This window comes from Papilio polytes, unplaced genomic scaffold (genome assembly GCF_000836215.1).
Source record: "Papilio polytes unplaced genomic scaffold, Ppol_1.0 DF823691.1, whole genome shotgun sequence".
Lineage (NCBI taxonomy): Eukaryota > Metazoa > Arthropoda > Insecta > Lepidoptera > Papilionidae > Papilio > Papilio polytes.
In genome coordinates this window covers 942,828-964,438 of record NW_013525513.1, presented here as the reverse complement: position 1 = coordinate 964,438, position 21,611 = coordinate 942,828, and the positions used below count along the sequence as shown (strand labels likewise).

Here is a 21,611-nt window from a genome sequence, read left to right as displayed (position 1 = left end):
GCTGTCGCGCATTGTCCGCGCGATTGCGTCATTTGTCACGTCGTTGATGGCTGGCGTTTGCGCAACACTCGCGTCTCTCCATACTCTCTGACGTATGATCGCTTTTATAATGGGTTTGTTTGAATACACAATTTGTATACAACTATGAGACTATATAGTGGTATAGTATATGCATATGTGAATATGAAAATTAATTATTGAATAAGAATTAATAGGAAATCTAGATTATCTACTCAAAAGGAAAGTGATACAAAATTAATTTTTTAAATAAAGTAAACAAATAACAGGTAAAAATACAAATGACAAAATGTGATATAAAAGATGTTTTTTAACTTTTATTCTAATTATATTTTAAAAAGACCTTTTGACAAAAACATGTTAATATTCAGATGCACTCGGTGTAAAGAGGTGCGCGAAATGGGAGACGTGTTCAACGCCTACAACTTGTCACGTCAAGATTTATGCGTTCGGCGCACACGCACAAATTGCCAGATGCGAACAGATGGACAATACCACATTACAATCCGTTATTCATAACAAGATGATCCTGGAATATTACTCTAAGTAATGAAGTCGCAAATTTTAATTATTATAGAGAATTAATTTGGCAATAAAAAGTTCATCAGAACACTGCAACAAAAAGATTAACGATCACTTGTTGTCAACCCTTGCTTTCTTGGCAACAAACTATAAATTTCCAGAAGTGCCAACCCTATATAAACTAATAAAAAACAATTCGAGTTCAATTCCAGTAAATTAAGTACAGTGAGAACAATCAACGATTAAACAAACATTAAAATAAATGAAAGCAATTAAATCGTTACATAACTGTTAGTGAGTAACAAAACAAATCGATATAGGAAACGGGAAACAAACAGTGTTACTTAAATGTCAATAGGTAACGAACTGTCTCTGCCTTTAGCAGGACAAAGCTCGCCTTATCGCTGAGATGAAATGTGACCACTAATTAGTAAAACTAATCGCCGAGTCTCCACTACACTAAATCTGTAGACGTTTCTAATACGAAACGGTACCTTAAGATTAACGATAACAAATAAAAAGGCAATGAGACGGAATTATACGTTTAAATTAGGTTTCAAGAGTCTTTATATATTGCTATAATATTAACAGAAACTCCACATAAATACTACTATTGTAGCTAACATTAGTTTGATAATTTTCGGTGGTCACAAAGTATTTTCAACAATGACATATTTTACAGTTAATTTAAGTTTAAAACTAAGTGGAAATACAATTTATTGTTAGTTCAATGGCTGTATTATCCAATAGTATTTCTGTAGTATATATCCTTTATAAACTTTTCAACGTATTTCAATTTAAATATATAAATAGAATTAACAAGTAGTCAATAGGCTCGTGGAATCGGTCGATGTTCGTAGGTCAAGTCCATTATACAGTACGAGCTGGGTTTCTGTAAACACGGGACGGCTTATCCGCGCCCTTTCGCTTCACAACTATCTGCTCTTTCCCAATGCGAATGCTAAACGATTTGTCGACGTCCAACACGTATCTGAGTTAGTACACCATTGTACATAAATCAATACATTTGCTCATTCTTAGCCATTTAAAGTGTTCTTTAACCTTATATATAAAGTTTTATTATGATAGTAATTTTCGTTTATTTCCAAGAAGGTCTAAATGAATAGAAATTTCGGGCTAGTTTTTCAAATTCTGGTAAACGTTTCACATTTTCGGATTCTTAATCTACTTTTACATTAAGAAAAAGAAACCTAATGTTTTTGTTTCCTTTTTTCTTTATTATTTCAAATAAAGAAGCTAACCTACGTCCGCAGAAAACGCTGGTTATTTGTTTTTATTTAAGATGTTTTAGTTAATTTGACTTCTGTCAGCGAGTGTATCTAAAGTCCAGGACTGAGTCCAACTATGTGACATTTCCCGCATCCACTTGCTGAAAGGTTGCCTTCTCAAACTCAAAATTATTTTCAAAAGGTTATTGCGGGACCGTGCCACAAATTGAATATAACGTTGAGGTAATAACAATAGAATCAAGTCTAAAATAAAACCTTTAACTTTCTTGTTATTTTGAATGAACCAGCTGTTCATTCAAAATAACAAGAAAGTTAACGTTTTTATGCTAGACGTTATTTCTGATACTGTAAAATAATATCATCATCATCATCATCATCACCAGCTCATTATATGTCCCCATTAGGGTGACTAGGCCATAGTCAACCACGCTGGCCCACTGCGGGTTGGTTGACTTCACACATAATTTTGAATTTCTTCGCCGATATGCGCAGGTTGCATCACGATGTTTTCCTTCACCGTAAGAACGTCGGGTAAATTATGTACATATTTAAATTCGAAAAATGGAAAATCACATTGGTACATGGCGGGATTCGAACCCAAGACCTGTAGATTACAAGTCAAGTGCTTGAACCACTGAGCCACCGACGCTCTAAAATAATATAAACACTACAAAATGAAATACTAGAATATGTCGCGTAATCTGAAATCTGAATTTCTGTTTTCCTAGCTATAGAATTCACCACACGGTATCGTTAAATAGTAACCCAATACGAAATTGTAATGATAATCACTCGAATAATAGGCAAGTCTTGCGAAGCCTGGATTTTGTAGAGCGCACCGGCGTAATATAAATTTGAAGGCAATTTACACATGCAGTGTACTAACATGGACCGAGTATACTACTTAATATAAACATTAAACTTTAGTGGTACCATTCCACGGTCCAACTAATGGCCAAAGCTTGTTTCATAGTTTGAAAAGTGTCGCGATTCTTTACACCATCGCTCGTTTATGTTAAAGTAATTTAGTATTAAACAATTATAAATGGACTACTTACAATCTGAAATCTCAAAAGTGCCATCCACAGACTATAAACATTGATTATCTTTTAGATAGAATCAATTTATTACTTGGTTTAAATTACTACGAATTATAAATATTTTCATGACAAGCATACTATAAATAGTGAGTTTAATTGACATGCTTTGTCCGCAGTGAGCAAGAAGCTGCCGTAATGAAAGCGAATCCGTGGCTCTACCACTACTACGCGGTTCAGTCCAAACTACACTACGGATTGGCTTACGAAGCGGCTACCAGAATGTATGGACCGCCACCGCCAGACATTCAAGTCTACCCACCGGCTATGCAGTACACACAAACCCCTCCTGTATGCATCAATGGCAACCAAGTCATGATGACCAACAGTGGACTGCAACCTCATTTATCACACGTTCCTCCGCACTTAACGCCTATACATTATGCTTACGAGAGAACCGACAACGGGCCAGTAGATTACTCCGTTTCGTTGCAAGATAACAGGTAAAATTAAAACCGTATTCAAGTAAATCATTAGTTTCTGGCTCTATAAAAAATATATTTAACTTTAGCTTTCTCTTCTAGGTACCACAATGTCCAATTGGAAGACACCAGAATCCAGCCTAATGCGAAAAGGAAAGGAAAAACCAACGATAAAACTAGCATACCTATAGTTAATCTTTCACCACGTTTCTCGTCTACTGGTAATGCTGGAGGAGAAACGCTAGTAGCCATCTCAGCCGGTGTTGCCAGTCGAAGACCGGGGTCAAAGAATTTTAATATAACAGAAACGGATTTGGTCGATCAATGGAACCCAAGTCCAACGTGGTCGGAGTCAGCATTACAAAAGGTTCCTGACGTATGTCATCAGGATCTCAGTCCTTACGTCACGACAACTCCACCAACGCCTTCTGGCACTCCATCTGCGTACACGCAGAACTATAGTCACACATTCGTCTTCGACTGGTCACCTGAACAATATGTTCCTCACACTAACAATAGATGTAGCACAATAACAACTGAAAGTTCCTATCAGCAGACGTGGAATCGAGGTCAAAGAACGACTTATACTAACGCAGAAAGTTCAGTCGATGAGAACTGCAATCCTAATAGATTAAGTTTACCAATGAGGGTCAGTAGTCCAGTGTCGGAGTATAGAGATGGGGAGATTCTAAGAAGGCAAATAGGTAAGTGAAGTAATGCATTAAATAAAATCGTATTAGGGACATAATTTTTTGCATCTTAAATTATCCGCAAGAATGAACATAATCAGGCATGTATGAAGTTTTACATGACACTAGCTTTCGCCCGCAACTCTATCCGCGCGAGATTTTAAAAAAACAAATGCAAGTAGCCTATGTGTTCTTCTAGACTATCCTCTACCTCTGTGTCAAATTTCCACGTAATCCATTCAGCCGTTTAGGCTACAAACTCTAACAAACCTCCATCCATCCATTTAAACTTTCACATTTATAATATTAGTATGATTGACTTGTTCCTATTTTCTTCAGTACTTTTTTCTTTTCGCAGACCGGCCACATCCAGATTCACCAGGTGCCAAAAAACCTGCATTATAACTGTAGTTTTATCATAATAGTATGATATTTATTAGTTCAATATATTGTTACCCCATTCCTATCGATATTTCTATATAAGTTCTTTTGTAACGTGCAAGCTCTGGAACTCTCCTGTGATCTATGTATCTATAAGATTTACAACTTGTACAGTGTAAATGTAAATATTTAAAAATGCAAGTAAATAAAAATTGTACAAACTTTATATTTAAAAGTATTCAAATATTTGTCACATACAATGTGAATGTTTTAGTTAGAATTACTTTTTGTATTTGTGTAAATATTTTTACAATATAAGTGTTCCATTGATTTCAATCATGGTAGTTTGTGTATTGTTTAGCAAATCCTATATATAAGATACACAATTAATTTATTCTCTGGCATTAGTTATCTACAGGTACCATAAAAATTATGAAAAACATTTTCTGTCCAATTTATTTTATCGACAATTGTTCCTTAGAAGTGAATTTAAAAAAAAATTATTGTTTCACTATTCAGTCAATAAATCCGTCCAGAATTGTCATGCAATTAAATTATGTAGGTACTAGGTAGATTTATACGTATAGATATTTTGGTTTGAAAGATGTTTTGTTCCTATTCTGGTTATTTCCGTCCAACCAATTCCAAGGCCATTTGTCGATCGCGCGACGTCAATTATTGTATTTTGTTTGTGAATCTTATGTACAAATAAAAATATGTATAAAAATATCCTTTAAGTTGATGAATTTAAATTAATTCTTTATCCTTGTTGATTGAAATAAAAAAATAAAGTGTCTTTGACTAATTGTTTTATTTTCCCTTACATATTTTAGAGTCTGAAATAACACCTATTTAGGTTGTCTAAATAAGTTACAGTGTGTCTAAATAAGTTATAGTGTGTCTAAATAATTTAGATTAGTTTGACAATTCATTTCAAATTTAGTAGGGATGGTTGTGTAAAATCAGTAATGAATCTTATCGATTTTCGATTTTTATTCTTACAGAAGTTGGAATCGATAAATTCATAGTTATAACTTATGAATTGAAAAGAATCCACTGTTTTCTCAAATTAATAATGACCATTACAAATAATGAGACTAAATAAATGTTTCTTACTATTACAGCCGTACGTAATCGAATTGGATTTGGCTATTATTTCTGTCATCGCTAAATTCTCTACACTATAATCAATAATAGAATTGTCCTGTAAATTAGTTAACAAGAAAATAATAATTTTAGTTGAGTTCGATACTTCATATGCGTCATTTATCAAACTAATATCTTATTTAGACAAACTATAATAAATACATTTTTCTTAATTTGTAAATAAATCTAAATAGAATGAGAGATACATAATTGTAAAAGACTACGCTTAACGTATACTTCACTCCGGCCGTAAACGCATGTTACGTAAGAGGCAGAGATCTCTTGCCATGTCCCGTCTTCCATGAGGAGTAGACAAATCGTTAAGTCGCAATATCAGTCCGATATAAAAGTTATCAGGTAGAGTCTTAATCAATGTCGGAACTATTTCAGCGGGCAGCTTCTGTAGCACTATCTGAGCCCTTTCTTGACCACATTGCACAGCATATATTAAAAATTGTACAATGAAATATGTTTGTGGCGTAATATCGTATTTTTGAGTGACTAACTGCAAGAAACATTTGTAAATCATCTCCAAAGCAGATTGGAGTGGCTCTTTCAAAAGTCCAGGAGTCACAGTTTGTTGCTGATTATAATACATAGAACTACTGTCAGACGAGTTGTCATTTAATCTGCGAACTTTATTAGCAGTGCACAAAGCATCAATATCCTCAGTGTCGTCATGTCGGCGCTTTCTTGACACTGGCACTTTATTACAATTACTGAATTCAAGAGCAGCATAAATGCAATACACTGTTAATTTTGCTAACATCGAACTTTGAGGTTCCACCAATTCTACACGCAATTCAGAATTGTACAAATATTGTGGCAGCACATGCAGCAACAAAGCCTCAGTACATCTTTCAATGTCTAAATGTAACATTGCAAGCACAATTTCTACTGATCTGTTCAAATCATCTTGATGCCTGTATTTCATTATCTCTTTTACTAAATTCGTTACAAACCAAACTGGTCCTCCTGTATTTAGTAAACTCTTAATAATATGAGTAGCATCTAATTGAAGATAACCTCTGGTCTTTATATCTGCCCAGACAGTTTGCAATTGTTCTAGAATCGGTTGACGGGAAATAATGTTATGTGAAAATGTTATAACTTTCGTCTTTGGTACAGATGGTGGGTAAACATCATATTGCATTTTCCTAATGATTGGGCCCATTAATATAGCCCGCTCTTTGAAGTTGTCATTTTGGCTTAATTCAACATCAGATGGAGGTGTTAAGAATAGTTGAATCATATTGATAGGTTTCAAAAATGCATCCTGGTGCGAAACATTAATGTAGGAACACAACCAAACTGATGCACAAACAGCTAATGATGCCATTTTCTGTCGCAAAGAATCCAACATTCGTTTAACATCTCCTAAATTAAGAGATCCTTGTTCCCATGCAAATAAAATCTCTTTCACTACACCACTCACATTTAAACAAAGATCATGGGGTTTTAAATTTGTATTTTTAAAATCAAAATCTGGTGCACTAAGATGGTGCAGGAAAATATCCACAATCTGAGGATCACACTTCTGTTGTATTTGCTCTGGTGATTTGTGCACTCCTTTATGGACCATGCAGTCACGAACCCATTGTTCAAAAAAGGAATCTCCATTATCATCCAACACAGCTTCAACTCCATGTTCTTGTACTATGGAACAGAGGATCAAAAAGGAAATGTCAAAAGTATATGCTTTAGTTGGAGAAGCTCCCTTTTCACTTGCAGCAAGTAAAGCAAGTTCATTAAATTTAATGAGTCTAGAGACAAACAATTTTAATTTCCCTTCCACCATTGCCACAGCTAAAATTGTATCTAAAGTTGTACCCCCAACAATTTGGCACAACATAGCATACAAAGACTCTTGTGTTTTATGAAAATCTCCGCCCATTGTTTTCAAAATGCCAGCTAATGTCGGTTCAGCTCGGGTAATAAATGATGGTACACATCCTTGGAGTGCTGTCGGTTCCAGTTTCAGTAATTTAAACTCCTTGTTCTCACGTTTTTGCTTGAAGTAAGATAAGTGGTTTTCAGAAACCATATTTAACTTTAACAATTGCTCCAAAAGTGAAATAACACAGTTGCAGGAATTTTTATTGTCAACAATATCCAGTAGAGGGCTTGCTTGCAATAGCCTTTCAAACGCTTCCACAACTTCCATAGAGTGTTCCGCATCTTTGTTACTAGTTCCACAAGTATTATGTATATAGTGTATTACTTGAGGAACTCGCAAAAATGTAAATGCCGCCCACACTGCCTGTCTACAAGTATCCTTACAGGAGTCATTTAGAGAAATAAAACTAGCTCTTATTAATTCACTGTACAGTCTGGACAAAGAGTAGCCTTTTATTCTTTGTATCATAAGCAATTGACTAGAAAGCTGTTGTAGGTCCATACTAGGAGTTGCCAAAATGTTTATTGAAATCAAAGCTTGAATGGAACATGTTGGTGAATCCGAATTGTTATTTAAAGGAGCAATTTTGTCAAGAGACATGTTACAAATCTTCTGTAATGTCTCATGAATGTGAAGTGGTGCTTTGAACTGTGTATTCATCATCATAAATGCTGTTATTTCTTGACACTTCGTAGTAACTTTATCATACTCTTCTGGATCATTCTGTTTAGCCAGATATAGCATGGCTAGTAAAAAGTCTGTGTTTACAATGGAATTCAAAAGTTTTGTAGACAACTCGAGTAACTCTTGACTTTGTATTGGATTAGTTGCCTGGTACTGACTCAAAGAGTAATGATAAACTTGAAGCAGCCATAATATAATTGAGGAGACTGCTGATGCTAAGATTTCTTCTTCCATTTTACCTCGACAAGTTACACTGTCAAGTAAGCTTTCCAAGAATTCAAGCAAGCTTAAAATGCAGTAAGGCTTGTGAAAAGCATCAAATTTTGCAATTCTTTGTAAGACAGCAGCATATGACACTAAATGGGAAGCTAAAGAATGCTTGAGATATGAAATTACCAGTTGATTTGCGCCGCATCCAACCATAGCTTGCTGAAGAATGCAGTCTGCTAAATTGTATAAGTCCCCACTGACTCCTCTGGGGAGAATAGTTTTTATATTTATTCCCCATTGTATATCAGTCCATCTTTCGCGCCAGGCTTTCAGGATTAGCGCCTTTAGCGAGCTGGTTTTACTTGTAGTTTTTGAAGCATCCATATTTAAAATTTACTAGTATCAGTTTTGGAGTAGTTCAATATGATTTCACATAGCTATATCTCACTGATTTTTTATGAATTCACATTCTAATAACGTTAATTAAAAACCAAATGGGATTTTAATACGACTATTGAGTAAAATACAAGTCGCAAAAATCGAAGACACAGCGAAAGCAATGTTGCCAGTGAGAATTTTTACTCAGCCGTGTACATTGATTAAAAATCCATGTTTGCATGGAAAAACATAAAACTGGAATAAGGCAGAGGAAATTATAATGATGTTTATATGGATAAAGATCAACGGTGAATTACTATTCGAAAAGTCGTAGAATCCGCTACGGCCTTAGGTTTGCGGCAGCAACTCGTAGATTTTGTAATTTGGTGGCCTGAAAGCCGTGGAACATGGCAATTGTGGTAGTATTGGCAACACTGTAAGACAGCGACATTACTTTTGACAATGACAATAGCAAATTAGCATGCAACTGACAGATAAAAATCACTACGTTTTACAGAAAATTATTTAACTACCACACGAATAATCATAATTTTAAAGTTGTACGACTTCCATATTGGCTTATCTATATCGTTTTTTTATCAAAACATTTGTAAACACAACATTTCTCATAAACTTAAGCCACATCGTAATACCACGAAAGGTTTACAATGTTGACTAGAATTCCAGAAAAAAATGGAATTCCCTGGTTAACACAGAACGCAAACAGCTGCAACTGTCAATGTCAAACCCGCATGTGAATGTAAATAGTGTTTACAAACGAAAAGTTAATATTTTATAAAACTTACCGAAAACAAAATGAGTTTCAGAAACTATAAAGAGAAAATTGACGAAGGGGACACTGTAATATTACACTTAAGCAGTAATTTGTATGCTTTAGAAGTGAGACCTGAAATAAAAAATAGGAAAGGTGATATGATAGAAAATGTGTATCAGACACCTTATGGTGCCCTGAAGGTTAAAAGTCTTATAGGAACCGATTACGGAAGCCGGGTAAGGTGGCTTCTTTTAACTAAATTTCGCAATAGTATGCTATAAGGATTTTATAGCGAATAAAAGTTTGCAAAAAATGCAAATGCAACTGAATACTACTAAAATAAAACAATAGAAAGACCTGATGGACACACAATACATCATACCAATAATTATGTCACATTTTTTTAAGACCTAACAGTGGTAGTGCCCGCTTTAACATCTTAGCACGAATGGGCCGGCACGCCCGATGTAATACCACGACCACACAGAAGATAGGCGTGAAATGGAAGCAATTCCGTGTTTCGTCTGATGAGTTTGGTGTCGGAGCCCTAATTTAAGTCCCTTTCTCTTTACCACCCTTTTCCTATAAGGAGAGGTTGGGAAGAGGAAGTGGATTTGACGGTGGAGGAGATGCATAGGAAGGGGAAATATCCTCTTTATGTGCGTCTCCTCCTCCGTCGTATAAGGGTAGGCAACGCATCTGCAATTGCGGATGTCTATGGGCAGCGGTTTCAGGTGGCCGCTTGCTCGTTTGCCACCTTATGTTATAAAAAAAAAAAAAAACCTTACTAATAAAAACATTAATTTCTTAGTGTAATTAATAATTTGTTCAAATAAATGTAATGTGTGAATATTAGCAGTAGGATATATTAATATAATTTTATATTGTATAATCTAAACATATTTTTTTTCCTGTTCTAATTATAAGACCAATTTTAAGAGTAACATTGCATTGATTGTTGTAATAATAATCATTGTTTTAATTAATAATTCTCTTATTATTATTGACGGCAGGTGGATTTACCCAAAGGATGGTGTCATGTGCTACAACCAAACCCAGAGCTGTGGTCTCTGACCTTACCACATCGCACACAAATTATCTACACACCAGACATCAGTATGATATTAATGCAATTAGACTTGGTACCAGGCAGTTTTGTTGTTGAAGCTGGTATGTTGTTTTCTTTAAAATGCTTTAAAACACAGTACTTTAAGTAATAAACTATAAAATCTTAATATTCATACAAGATTTTACTAACTTTAATTCTCCTGCAATTTGGAGCCTATTCAATGAAAACAAAATACAAATCTTTCCTCTTAACAATATTAGTTTCTAATAAAAATCCTTACATAAAATTATGTTAACCACACAAGCATAAAAAAATTGTTAGCAAGAACCAGCGTTAGTTGTTTCAATATATTCTCATTTGCAATTTCTATTAATTGATATAATTCTAATATTCTTATTTCATAATTACACAGGTACTGGTAGTGGGTCTCTCACCCACGCTCTCATCCGCCGAGTACGTCCACACGGCCATGTCTATACATTCGACTTCCATGAGCATAGGACAAATGTAGCCAGGGACGAGTTCAAAGAACATGGCCTGGAAGATTTTGTTACTGTAAGTATGCACACCTGTAATCCAATGGGGTGAATAGACATTCTAAAAACATTTGGCCCTATATTAACATGTTTCACGCTTCTTCTGTATCCATATACGTGCAAATTGGTTACGACTGCAGATACTGCGCTCCATAATATGTCAACTAAATACTATTTAGCACAAGTAGTATAAGGCCCCATATAGACTATTCGTTTAACCGGAAGTTTTGGTAATTTTGCTCTGTGGTATAACAGAAACCGGAACTTATGAACGACCGCAGATATGCAAAAAAAAGCCGCTTAGTGCGTAAAGCATTCGGTATACTGTCGAATTTTATTGTGAAATATTTTTCATGACGTATTTTGTGGCCTGTTATGGTTTGGCTAACCCCATTATTAATGTGATTGAAATATAAGCATTAGTAACTTACACCATTATAAACAATTATAAGCAGATAAATTAAAGTCGATTTTTTTTTAGAATGCAAATCTTATTAGACTCAAGGTCAAGACATTTAAGGTGACAAGGCTTGACGTTGATTTCGAAAGGATTTTTTTTTTCTCAGAAACACGCATTAAAAAGTCAATACTTCGATACACTTTATGATAAGAGTAACATTTTAAATGTTCTAAAAGCTGAATACTTCGGGAGTGATTCAACTATATCGAAACATTTTGTTATCGAACACATCACAGTGTGAACTTAGCCTCTATAATTTGATAGTTAAATTCTTTATCTGTTACCTTTCCGGCATAATTCAAATATGGACAATATAAAAATTTAACCTATTAAAGCGTTTTCCCGTTCTCCCTGTCTTGTGCCATCCTCTTCACCCCTCATATAATGCTTTTTTCTTTATCTTTTGTATATTATGATATATCATTGTCGTCCGCGACTCCGTTCTTCTAAACTATGTTCTACATCTGTGCTAATTTTTATCGAGATCCGTTGAGTAGTTCCGGTGATACTTTCATACAAACATCCATCCAACTAAATTTGCAAATTATATATTTAGTAAGATATATTTAGACTTCTCCATTTTTTTCTTCTATTTTTACTTCTATTATGATGGTTATACAGTTGTCGTGACGTAGATGCCCCAGCATGTTCTTTTCTATATTATTATTGTTTTTCCAATCCTACGTTTAATATTCTTCTTGTTTCGATCGTTATAGATACAACATAGAGATGTGTTAGCCGATGGATTTGGCTCGGATTTGAATGGGAAAGTGGACGCCGTGTTCCTGGATTTACCACGGCCGTGGGAGGGGATCCCACATGCCATTACTGCTTTTAAGCAACAAGGTAACCAAGTTATTTAATTTATATCTAGTTCCAAATGAAGATCTAAATGTAAACGTACAAATTATTTAATGTCATTTCTATCATACTTAATATTAATATTATAAATGCGAAAGTTTAGATGGATGGATGTTTGTTAAAGCTTGTAGCCCAAACGGCTGAACAGATCTTGATGAAATTTGGTATGCATGCAGAGGTTAGTCTGAAAGAACACATAAGCTACTTTGTTTTGTTTTTTTTTTTATTCCACGCGAACGAGTCACAGGCGAAATTTAGTATTAATATAAAGAGGAAAGATTTGTGTAGGACATATTTCAAAAATTCTGTTACCATTAAAAAGTTCATTCAGGAAGTAAAAACGCTGTATTTTTTTCTATTTATTTTTAATACAAGCGGACGATACGTGAGCAACATCGTTGATTTTATATGTTGTTACTTATATGCATTAGTAAAACAAACATCATTTGAAATTTCAAAAGTGCCGACCGCGTATTAATTACATTGAATTTATTATTAATGTTTTGAATGAAATATGCGCGCGCTATAATTTATAGTTCGTTGTAATTTGCTGTGCATAATTTTTAGGAGAGGTTGGAATTTGCTGCTACATTTGATACACAGATATTCCGTTTAATGTTAAACATAAATATTCATAGGTAAATATTTTATTTGAAGACCAGATACAGTGCCTAAGTCCATAGTTTAATTAAGGCACTTTGAAATTAACGATGCATAGCACTTGTCCAATCCTTTTTAACCTACTTGTACTGATCTCAAAATTGTGAATATTGATTATTGAATCATGTTAGTAAAACTGCTTTTTACGTTGAAATATGTGTAAAAAACTGTATTTTTGCTGGTAAACATCAAATTGCATGTCATTTAAGCGCTTTGCGAGTTACATTTCAATGTTATAAGATACTAGTTACAATAGTAAAGCTTAGCAACAGTATCTAAATGTATCGATGAAGAAAACAACTCGGATCCTTATAAATCGAGTGAATCGATTACAATCTGATTACTATGTGCCGATTATTCCGATTGCCTTGTAAGTTATTCGATTCTATTCATTAAATTTGCTCTCCGCTGAACTAGATAACGAATTTAGAATCGATACATCGCTTTGAAAGTGCTCTAACTCTTTGTAATTGACAGGGTTGTCGATGTTACTATATGTTCTTAGTACATAGAAGTAACGGTTAAATATACGAAGGTTCTGTGTTTTTTCCGTTGTAGATATCAGAGATAATTAATCAAAACGTCTATGGTTATGTTTCTTTGTAAATTGCTTGCTTACTTATCGCGTACTTTACTATAAAGTTAAAAATTAAAAATATAGATACATGAAAATTTTGCAACTTCTAAACGCAATTATTTCACTACAAAGTTTCGTTTTAAAAGTTTTAAAATCGTGAAACCATGTAAAGTAGTATTATAATGACTAACTGTCAGAAGCAATGGAAGTCAACCCTAAAACCTTTAGCTAATTGATATCAAGCACTATATCGTTGATATGAATCGCGAGGCGACCGCGTCTAGTATCGAACACATTAGCGATCGTCAGTTATCCTTGACAATTCTTACCCTATTGTTGCACGACATTTATGTCTCGGACATTCAAACTGCGAGTTTCCATTGTTGAAACATATATCATATAGAGATGACTACGTACGGTACATTGTGTAATGAACATTTGTATTTATGTGTTTTGTTCTATTTTGTTTATTTTTTTTTATTATTTAAAGCATAGAATAGGATTTAAAATATCTTGAGGTAACCCTATGTATAAAACATGTAGTGTATATGTATATGTATACAAAATGTAACGTGTTTCTGTCTTACGTCTGTAACAATGGTTGTAAATAAACAAGAAGTGGCCTATTTTCTTCCGATTATCTTTAGTTAGGCTTGTTAATTGGCTAAGCTGTGGCTATGTCTACTTTTCTTCGCTATTACGTTGCAAATTATATCAAGGAAAAATGTCGTTTCCTGCAAAGTTATGAAAGAAATTTTTTTTTATTTCAATCGCTATTTTATTAAGAAATCATATGGAACTAATTTATGAAAGTGGGTTACCACTATTGTACACATGTACAATTAAATAAACATAAAAACAAATTTTCTACTGTTATTTTAAGCCCAGTTTACATCATTCCAGTCAACTTATAGTGCAACTGGAAAAATGTAAGCGCACACTGGAAATCACATCATGCATTCGAAGATAAATTTACATTTGTCGTGTTATAATTCAACAATGGAATCGCTGTACTGGAATAATGTAAACATAATATACAAATTTTGTAATAGCTAAAGTTTATGGATGGATGAATGTTTATCACAAGGTATCTCTAAAATGGAATTTAGTATAGATGTAGTAAACAGACTGAAAGAACACATAAGTAAATTCCGCGCGGACGAAGTCTCGGGCAAAGACTAGTAAAGTTATGATTACGAATAAATTTTAGTACATAAACATCTATAGTTATTGATCTGTAGATAACAGTTAATTGGTCTCTTATAATATTGCAATATTACAAATAACATATTAGACTCAAATATACACTACATCTGACGTAATGTATGTTGTGTAACTACTATATTTTGTGGCGAAGATACGCGTAATTATGTACTTGAATTGTGGTTGTGTAATGCGTTAGGTTGTGGTACTAGTGATGCGACAATACATTGAATTGTGATATTAAGCCCGCTACACACGTTCAGTAATCCGAACAGACCGATCGTAGTCAGTTTACTTACACACGTTAGATTTATCTGCAGGATCGGTCTATTCAGATAAAAGTGAGCGTGTATAGCGGGCTTTAGTGCAAATAACGACTTTGTTTTGTTTTGCGGTACCGGACTTTATTTGTATGGAGTGTATAAGTAGATCATTGTTAGCGCAGTTCGGATTGTTTCAAATTTACAACATTTATAGAAGTTAAAAAAGCCAAAATAGTAAAGAAACTATATAAAATATAATTTTTACACATTATTTATTTCATATAGGACGTTTTACATTTAGACGATAAACTCTTTATTTTGTTCATTATCTCAGTGTATAACTCTCGACTTTAAAACAACATATCATAAAGTTGATAATTGCATGCCTTACACATAATACAAGTACAATGCGATTGATATGCTCGTATTTACAAGCGAGACTAACAGGGTCTTTTGAGCGACATCTTATTTCTATAGGGATATTTATCACGTCCGAGCCGTTGTCCAAATATGTCCAATTAATAAATGGTCATCCCAGATGCAATAGACCGTACTAACAAAGGGTACACGATAGACTAAAGTACTTTCATATACTTTTGTTGCTAAGAATGAATGTACCGTTCAGCGATCAAGATTTATTTAAGCAATTTTATATATCTACTCAATATTTCATGTTAATTGTATTGCATAGAATTTAGATGATCAATTTAGCAGAGAATATAATTTGAAAAAGTGTCAAATATTACAATTTCAGCGGTCGAACACATTGTGGATTACACTCGTTAATATCCTATCCAATAATCCGAACCTTATACGCTAATTTGAATATAAACTCAAGCTCGAGGGGTTTATTTTGGTGTTTTAAACAATGATATTTTATGAAGTCACGCTTAAGCTAAATGGAAAATAAGGAATATCCACAAATAAATCGTTCCCACGAACTTTTAACGAAATAGTAAGATTCGAGAAATCGCGAGCATCACGACAAACTCAGACGTTTTGAATAACTGAGGACCCGAACACTTAGTTTGTGATATTTCAGACATTAAACACATGGGGGTACTTAACCGTAATCGGCGCATTAAGAACACTTACAAATGTCCGGCTTCGCAACAAGACATATCAATGAAACTAAATACCCGAGCATGGTGGTCTGGACTAAACAAAGTCTAATAGGACAGCTCCTTAACTTGCCTGTCGCGGGCGGGACTTTATCTTTCGGTGAAAAATTGCATCTTTTGTGCAAGACTTAGCCAGTCGTGTAGTTTTCCGTTTAGACAAAAGTTTTGTTGTTACAATTATAGTTCTATAGTACTTTTATTTTAGGCTCATCTCGAGATTTACTATTTTAATTATTATACTGACTTCTCTAGTTAGAATATTGTACAATTGTAATAAATCGCAAAAAGTTGCCACTGTATTTATAGCCGAGTATACACCAATTTCAATCGATTTGTCTCTATCTCATATTTTAACTAAGCATTCATTAGATAAGTACGACAAACTGCCAAATGATTAATGAATAAGCGAGATTTATAATACGAAATTACAGAAATTTTATCTACAGTCTAATTCTTTGAAATAAATGTAAACATACTAGCTTTCACCCGCGACTCCGTCCGCGTGGTATTAAAAAAAATAAAACCAAGTATGCCAAATTTCATTAGGATCCGTTCAGCAGTTTAGGCTACAAACTCTAACAAACATCAATCCAACCATCCATCTAAACTTTCACATTAAGTTATTTGCATTATTGAGTTAAAAATATTTCAGTCACCATAAATCGTTTCTATAACTAAATTTGAAATATTTAGCACCAACCGTATCAAATTGAATTTACGCAATCAAAGCCAAATAAATTGACGCTAAAATCCAACAGTTGGCAACCGAAAGCTAACTAGAATTTACTCAATGAATAATTCTAACACATTCCTTATAGAGTTTGTAAAAAATATAATTAAAGATAATGATCAAGGAACATTTACGGTACATTTCTGCCCAGTTGTTGGTTTAAAGTAGGTTTGTATAGCCGGACGCTAGTATGAAAAACATCTTGCTATCTCTCTCGTACCCTTTGAGAAAAAAGAGTTAACAATAAGTTTTATTGCGGGTGTTGACCGTGAAATCCCACGCTTATACACCCTATTGATAACCATCTGATATCCTTGTTGCGTAGACGTGTCATATATGTAACGGCATATCTTGTCGCCCCGGGCGCCACTCGCGAACACGCGCTGAAAAACTTTTATTTTACAACCAATAAAATATAAAGTATCTCATAATACACTTACAAATGTTTTTATTAACTGCAATATTAAATTTGTAATTACTTTTATATTACCAATATATTTCTGCAGTTTTTTATCAAGTGTTAATCAAATTTGGTACTTATTCTTAAGAGCGTAAGGTGGTAATAAATTTTGGAAGATGCCAGTTTCTATTGGCGTGTATAACGCTACTAAATCAAATCGCAGTCAATTAAGATAAAGCTCGTAGACCGACAGCGGTGGACAATAGAGTATATGACTAATCCGGCGTTTTGTTTGCTTAACTGAATTACAACTCGGCCGCCTGTTGTGAATGGAATTCCTATTACCTATATACCCAATATCCGTGGGATGTCCATTGGATATGATTATTACAGAAAATTTACAAATTTTCTTTTATACTGGCTGTTGGTCGCGACTTCGCCCGTGTGAAATTAAAAAAATATAGCCTATGTTACTCAGTGATAACATATCTTTTTAATGGTGCAAGTATTTTTGAAATCAGTCCGGTAGTTTTTGATTAATTTCGATACATACAAAAAGACAATCTTTCCTCTTTGTGATATTAGTATAGATTTGAAAAATCTGTCTTTAGTTATTTTGCTTCACTTATCCTTCTTTCATGTTTTCTATCATTTATCATTACATCGTGCATTTATTCTGACTACAGCTTTCTTGATCGATTTCCACTGCATTATCCCAAAAAATACAACGTAACATGTACAAAACTTACGGCAGTGGAATTTCACTGTTAAATGTATTGACGGTAATGTTTTGGTCCCCTTCCATGATAGTTCCTCATACATTGCAGATTTTATCAATATCAATATTTGTAATGCTTATCTAATAAATGGATCTTAAACATTGGACTTGCTGAAATATGTCAATGCAGTTTTCATATCCTGTCTTTAAATTGACATTTTAGAGTATGACATTAGGTGTACCCATTACCCTTATTTTAAAATCTACACTAATATTGTAAATTCAATTTGTATTTTTGTCAGTAAATAAAATCAGCTACTAAACAGAATTCTTTTATATGTGTCATGAAGCTACATTATCGATGTTTTTTTTTTCATCCCGCATGAATAAAGTCGCGGGCTAAAACCATTTATTTATTTCGACAATGTGATATCGTATATTGATCCTGTGACATTTTTCGTCTAAAGAAACGTACTCTTTAACGATTTTTATTTATTGTCCATTAATACTCTGAAACACTAGTGTTTTGTGATAGAAATATACATCAACAGTTGTCAACATTCATAAACAGTACACTTGAACAATGTTCTTAGAACCAAAACTACTACAAGGTAATTTTCATCTTATAAGCTTTAAGTTGTAACAATTGTGTAGCCAATTTGGTTTTCATTTCACCTCTCAAATACAATTGGCATTTTAATCTAAATATAATTAGTTAGGAGCAACAATTTATTGAGGGATATCAGATCTAGATCTGACAGACATACCGATTTAATGTACCGAGAAATCGATACCACGATTTCAATAATAGAACAAGTGATTTAAGGAGACTTAGCCATATCGTTATCTGTGATTTGAGCACATAGTATCATTAAATATTTATTACATTCTACAAGACTACTGTCACAATCGTTTACAAATCTTGTCAAAATACGTGTTAATTAATTTGAAGGAATCGATTCGAATTAACGAATCTAATAACCGATGTATTGTTCTGTTCATTCGATTGCGATTAATCTCAGAATTTATCATTGTGGAGAGTAACTCTTTGTTTTTGTTAACCGTAGGTTTCGTTTGCCAATATCTGTCCAAAAATGTACTGTTTTTTAAAGAGACTTATAGTGACGATAATATGATTTTGCTGGCAGCAAAATCCACGGCTATTTTGTTCTGTCTATTTTGATGTTACAATCTAATAACTTTATCCTTGTGAAAACTGTTTCCTTATAATTTCTAGACTTCGATCATTATTAACAAGCGCATTGAAAAAAAATTAAAATTATCGACCCAATTATACACTGAACAATAATTATTTAATCCTTATGTTTAAGACTTTGGTGTTTTATTACAATGATAAATCTTATAACAACGCGTAGGCTAAATGTAGATAATAGAACACCCACTGTATCTAATAGTGTGTTATTAAATTGAACAATCGCAATCGACTTTGATAATAGACAAAAGTTAATCAATTTGTCTTTGTTAATTATAATTAATGAATCTTACTTATATTATAAATGCGAAAGTTTAAATGAATGGATGGATGTTTGTTAGAGTTTGTAGCCTAAACGGCTTAACCGATTTCGATGAAATTTGTTACAGATGTAGTGTAGATGATAGTCTGGAAGAACACATAGGCTACTCGCTTTTGTTTTTTTTTAATCCAACGCGGACGGAGTCGCGGGCGAAAGCTATTTGAAAAATTTGAAAAATAAATGACATAAAAGGATAGCGAGCCATCAAAATTTAGTTTCACTTATACCCACCTGGTCAGATAACTTGTCGTTATGCATTTTTAAAATGTCCAAACTGCCAAACGAGATTAACACATCAAGTTAAAAACACATGTGTGGAATTTAACTGACGCATGTTTGTTTACGGTTGCTATTAATAACTGAAGTAGATTAAAATTAATATAGACATCAGAGTAGCCGCCTTTCTCTCGGTGACCCCTTACCTTGACTCGCCGCGCCTTGTGCCGCATACCGTACACGTCACTGCGTCCTATACATTTTGTTCTATATTTAATTGAATATCTAATTGTGATTTAAATAAAGGATTTCCGCTCCTTTATTAATTGTTGTTCAATATTTCATTGTCACGAATCTCTGAATTATTATCGCCCCCTTCGCGAAGTATTAGTTTGATATTACGATTATGCTTTAGAAACCCTTCCGTGTACTTGCTTATTTAATGTGTTGTGAAAAATTGATTTCTTTTCAATTAATTCTGTGAATTAAAAATTGGATAATGCTTGACTATGAAATCATCATGACGATCCCCTATATATGTGTAAAATCAGAAATTAAAGGATTAATATTGTTAAACAGAATGTGAGGATGAAGAATAAAACTTTAATTATAAAAGATATCTTTTGCCCGCGACTCCGTCCCCGTGGAATTAAAAAAAAAAACAAGAGGAAGTAGCCAATGTGTCCTAGACTATCTTCTCTGTCTATGCCAAATTTCATCAATTCAATTCCGTCCAGCAGCTAAGCCTACAAACTCTAACAAACAACCATCCATCTTTTCGCATTTATTATACTAGTATGATTATCGAATTAAGAACAATAAACGAATCAAATAAACTTGTGAAAATACAATTCACAATACAGTAAATTGCTAACAGAGCTACGAAGATTCTTCCTCTAAGAAATAGTGTTCGTTTGACATGTTACATGTTAATCAAATAAGAAAATCTTTACAGGTATTCATACATTATTCCATTTCCCGGATATTAAATATCGCTTAAGACTAATCAATTTATACTTAAAGTTCATTAGCGCTGTAAGAGCTCTGATCACGTATGAAATGATTTAGTTTCAATATCCGCGGACGTCGCTGCGAATGCGCCTGTCTAACTCGAGTTATTTATACACAAGCTCGATTGTTTATTATTGCTCTGCTTATGTAATAAACCTCGGTCCGTATGGAAATTTATTTTACAGCACGAGCCACGATCGTTTTTTATTCAGAGTCGATAGGACTGTTCTAACGCGCCTTGAGCATTTCTATTTCTGTTGTATTTATTATTTCTTCCTGGACTTCTTAATGACATGTATCTTTTAGTGTTCAATTTTAATTGAATTTATAATTTCGAGACAGTCTCTATTAAATTGATAGGTCGCTTGGAAATGACAGCACAAAGTTTGTAAGAGTCATTGATCCAAGATTTCAAATCAAAACTGTTCCTGAATAAATCCTTTATTCATAAATTCTTGTAACTTCGAATTCAATCAGTTCGATTTCGTAAAGCAACTTGTGTGATAAATCTTTAATTCAGTAGATATATAGAGTAAATGTAAACTATTCGACTCTGGACAAATTCGATGCATTTCGTAATATATTTCAAAGCAATTGCTAGTCATTTAACTTCTGACACATTGTTAAAATGTCTAGACAAATTGCTAAAATTAAGATAAGACGACAGACATTTTAATATATGCCAAACTTGTTATTAAAAACTTTTTAATAAAAAAACAAAACCGACTTCCAAACAAAATACACGAAAAACAAAACAAAATGCACTAAAAACAAAACAAAAT

General features: G+C 33.6%; 3 protein-coding genes across 5 annotated transcripts in view; 2 read left to right on the top strand and 1 right to left on the bottom strand.

Moving 5' to 3' along the window:
• LOC106104311 overlaps positions 1–5,117 on the top strand; it is a 104,554-nt gene extending 99,437 nt beyond the window's left edge. For all 3 annotated transcript variants that reach the window (XM_013284324.1, XM_013284323.1, XM_013284325.1), the window contains 3 exons: positions 3,007–3,330; positions 3,412–4,013; positions 4,357–5,117. In XM_013284324.1, the coding sequence (XP_013139778.1) occupies positions 3,007–3,330; positions 3,412–4,013; positions 4,357–4,403 (973 nt within the window). In that variant the 3' untranslated portion in view covers positions 4,404–5,117. The remainder of the gene's footprint in view (positions 1–3,006; positions 3,331–3,411; positions 4,014–4,356) is intronic.
• A 379-nt stretch (positions 5,118–5,496) lies between these two features.
• On the bottom strand, positions 5,497–8,883 carry LOC106104267 (mediator of RNA polymerase II transcription subunit 24). Its single transcript, XM_013284268.1, has one exon. The coding sequence runs from the start codon at positions 8,698–8,700 to the stop codon at positions 5,764–5,766; it is 2,937 nt and encodes a 978-aa protein (XP_013139722.1). The 5' UTR covers positions 8,701–8,883; the 3' UTR covers positions 5,497–5,763.
• A 450-nt stretch (positions 8,884–9,333) lies between these two features.
• Positions 9,334–21,611, top strand: part of LOC106104321 (tRNA (adenine(58)-N(1))-methyltransferase catalytic subunit TRMT61A) — a 46,222-nt gene continuing 33,944 nt past the window's right edge. Inside the window, exons 1-4 of the mRNA XM_013284341.1 lie at positions 9,334–9,705; positions 10,483–10,639; positions 10,951–11,093; positions 12,251–12,380. Of these exons, the coding sequence (XP_013139795.1) occupies positions 9,511–9,705; positions 10,483–10,639; positions 10,951–11,093; positions 12,251–12,380 (625 nt within the window). The 5' untranslated portion in view covers positions 9,334–9,510. The remainder of the gene's footprint in view (positions 9,706–10,482; positions 10,640–10,950; positions 11,094–12,250; positions 12,381–21,611) is intronic.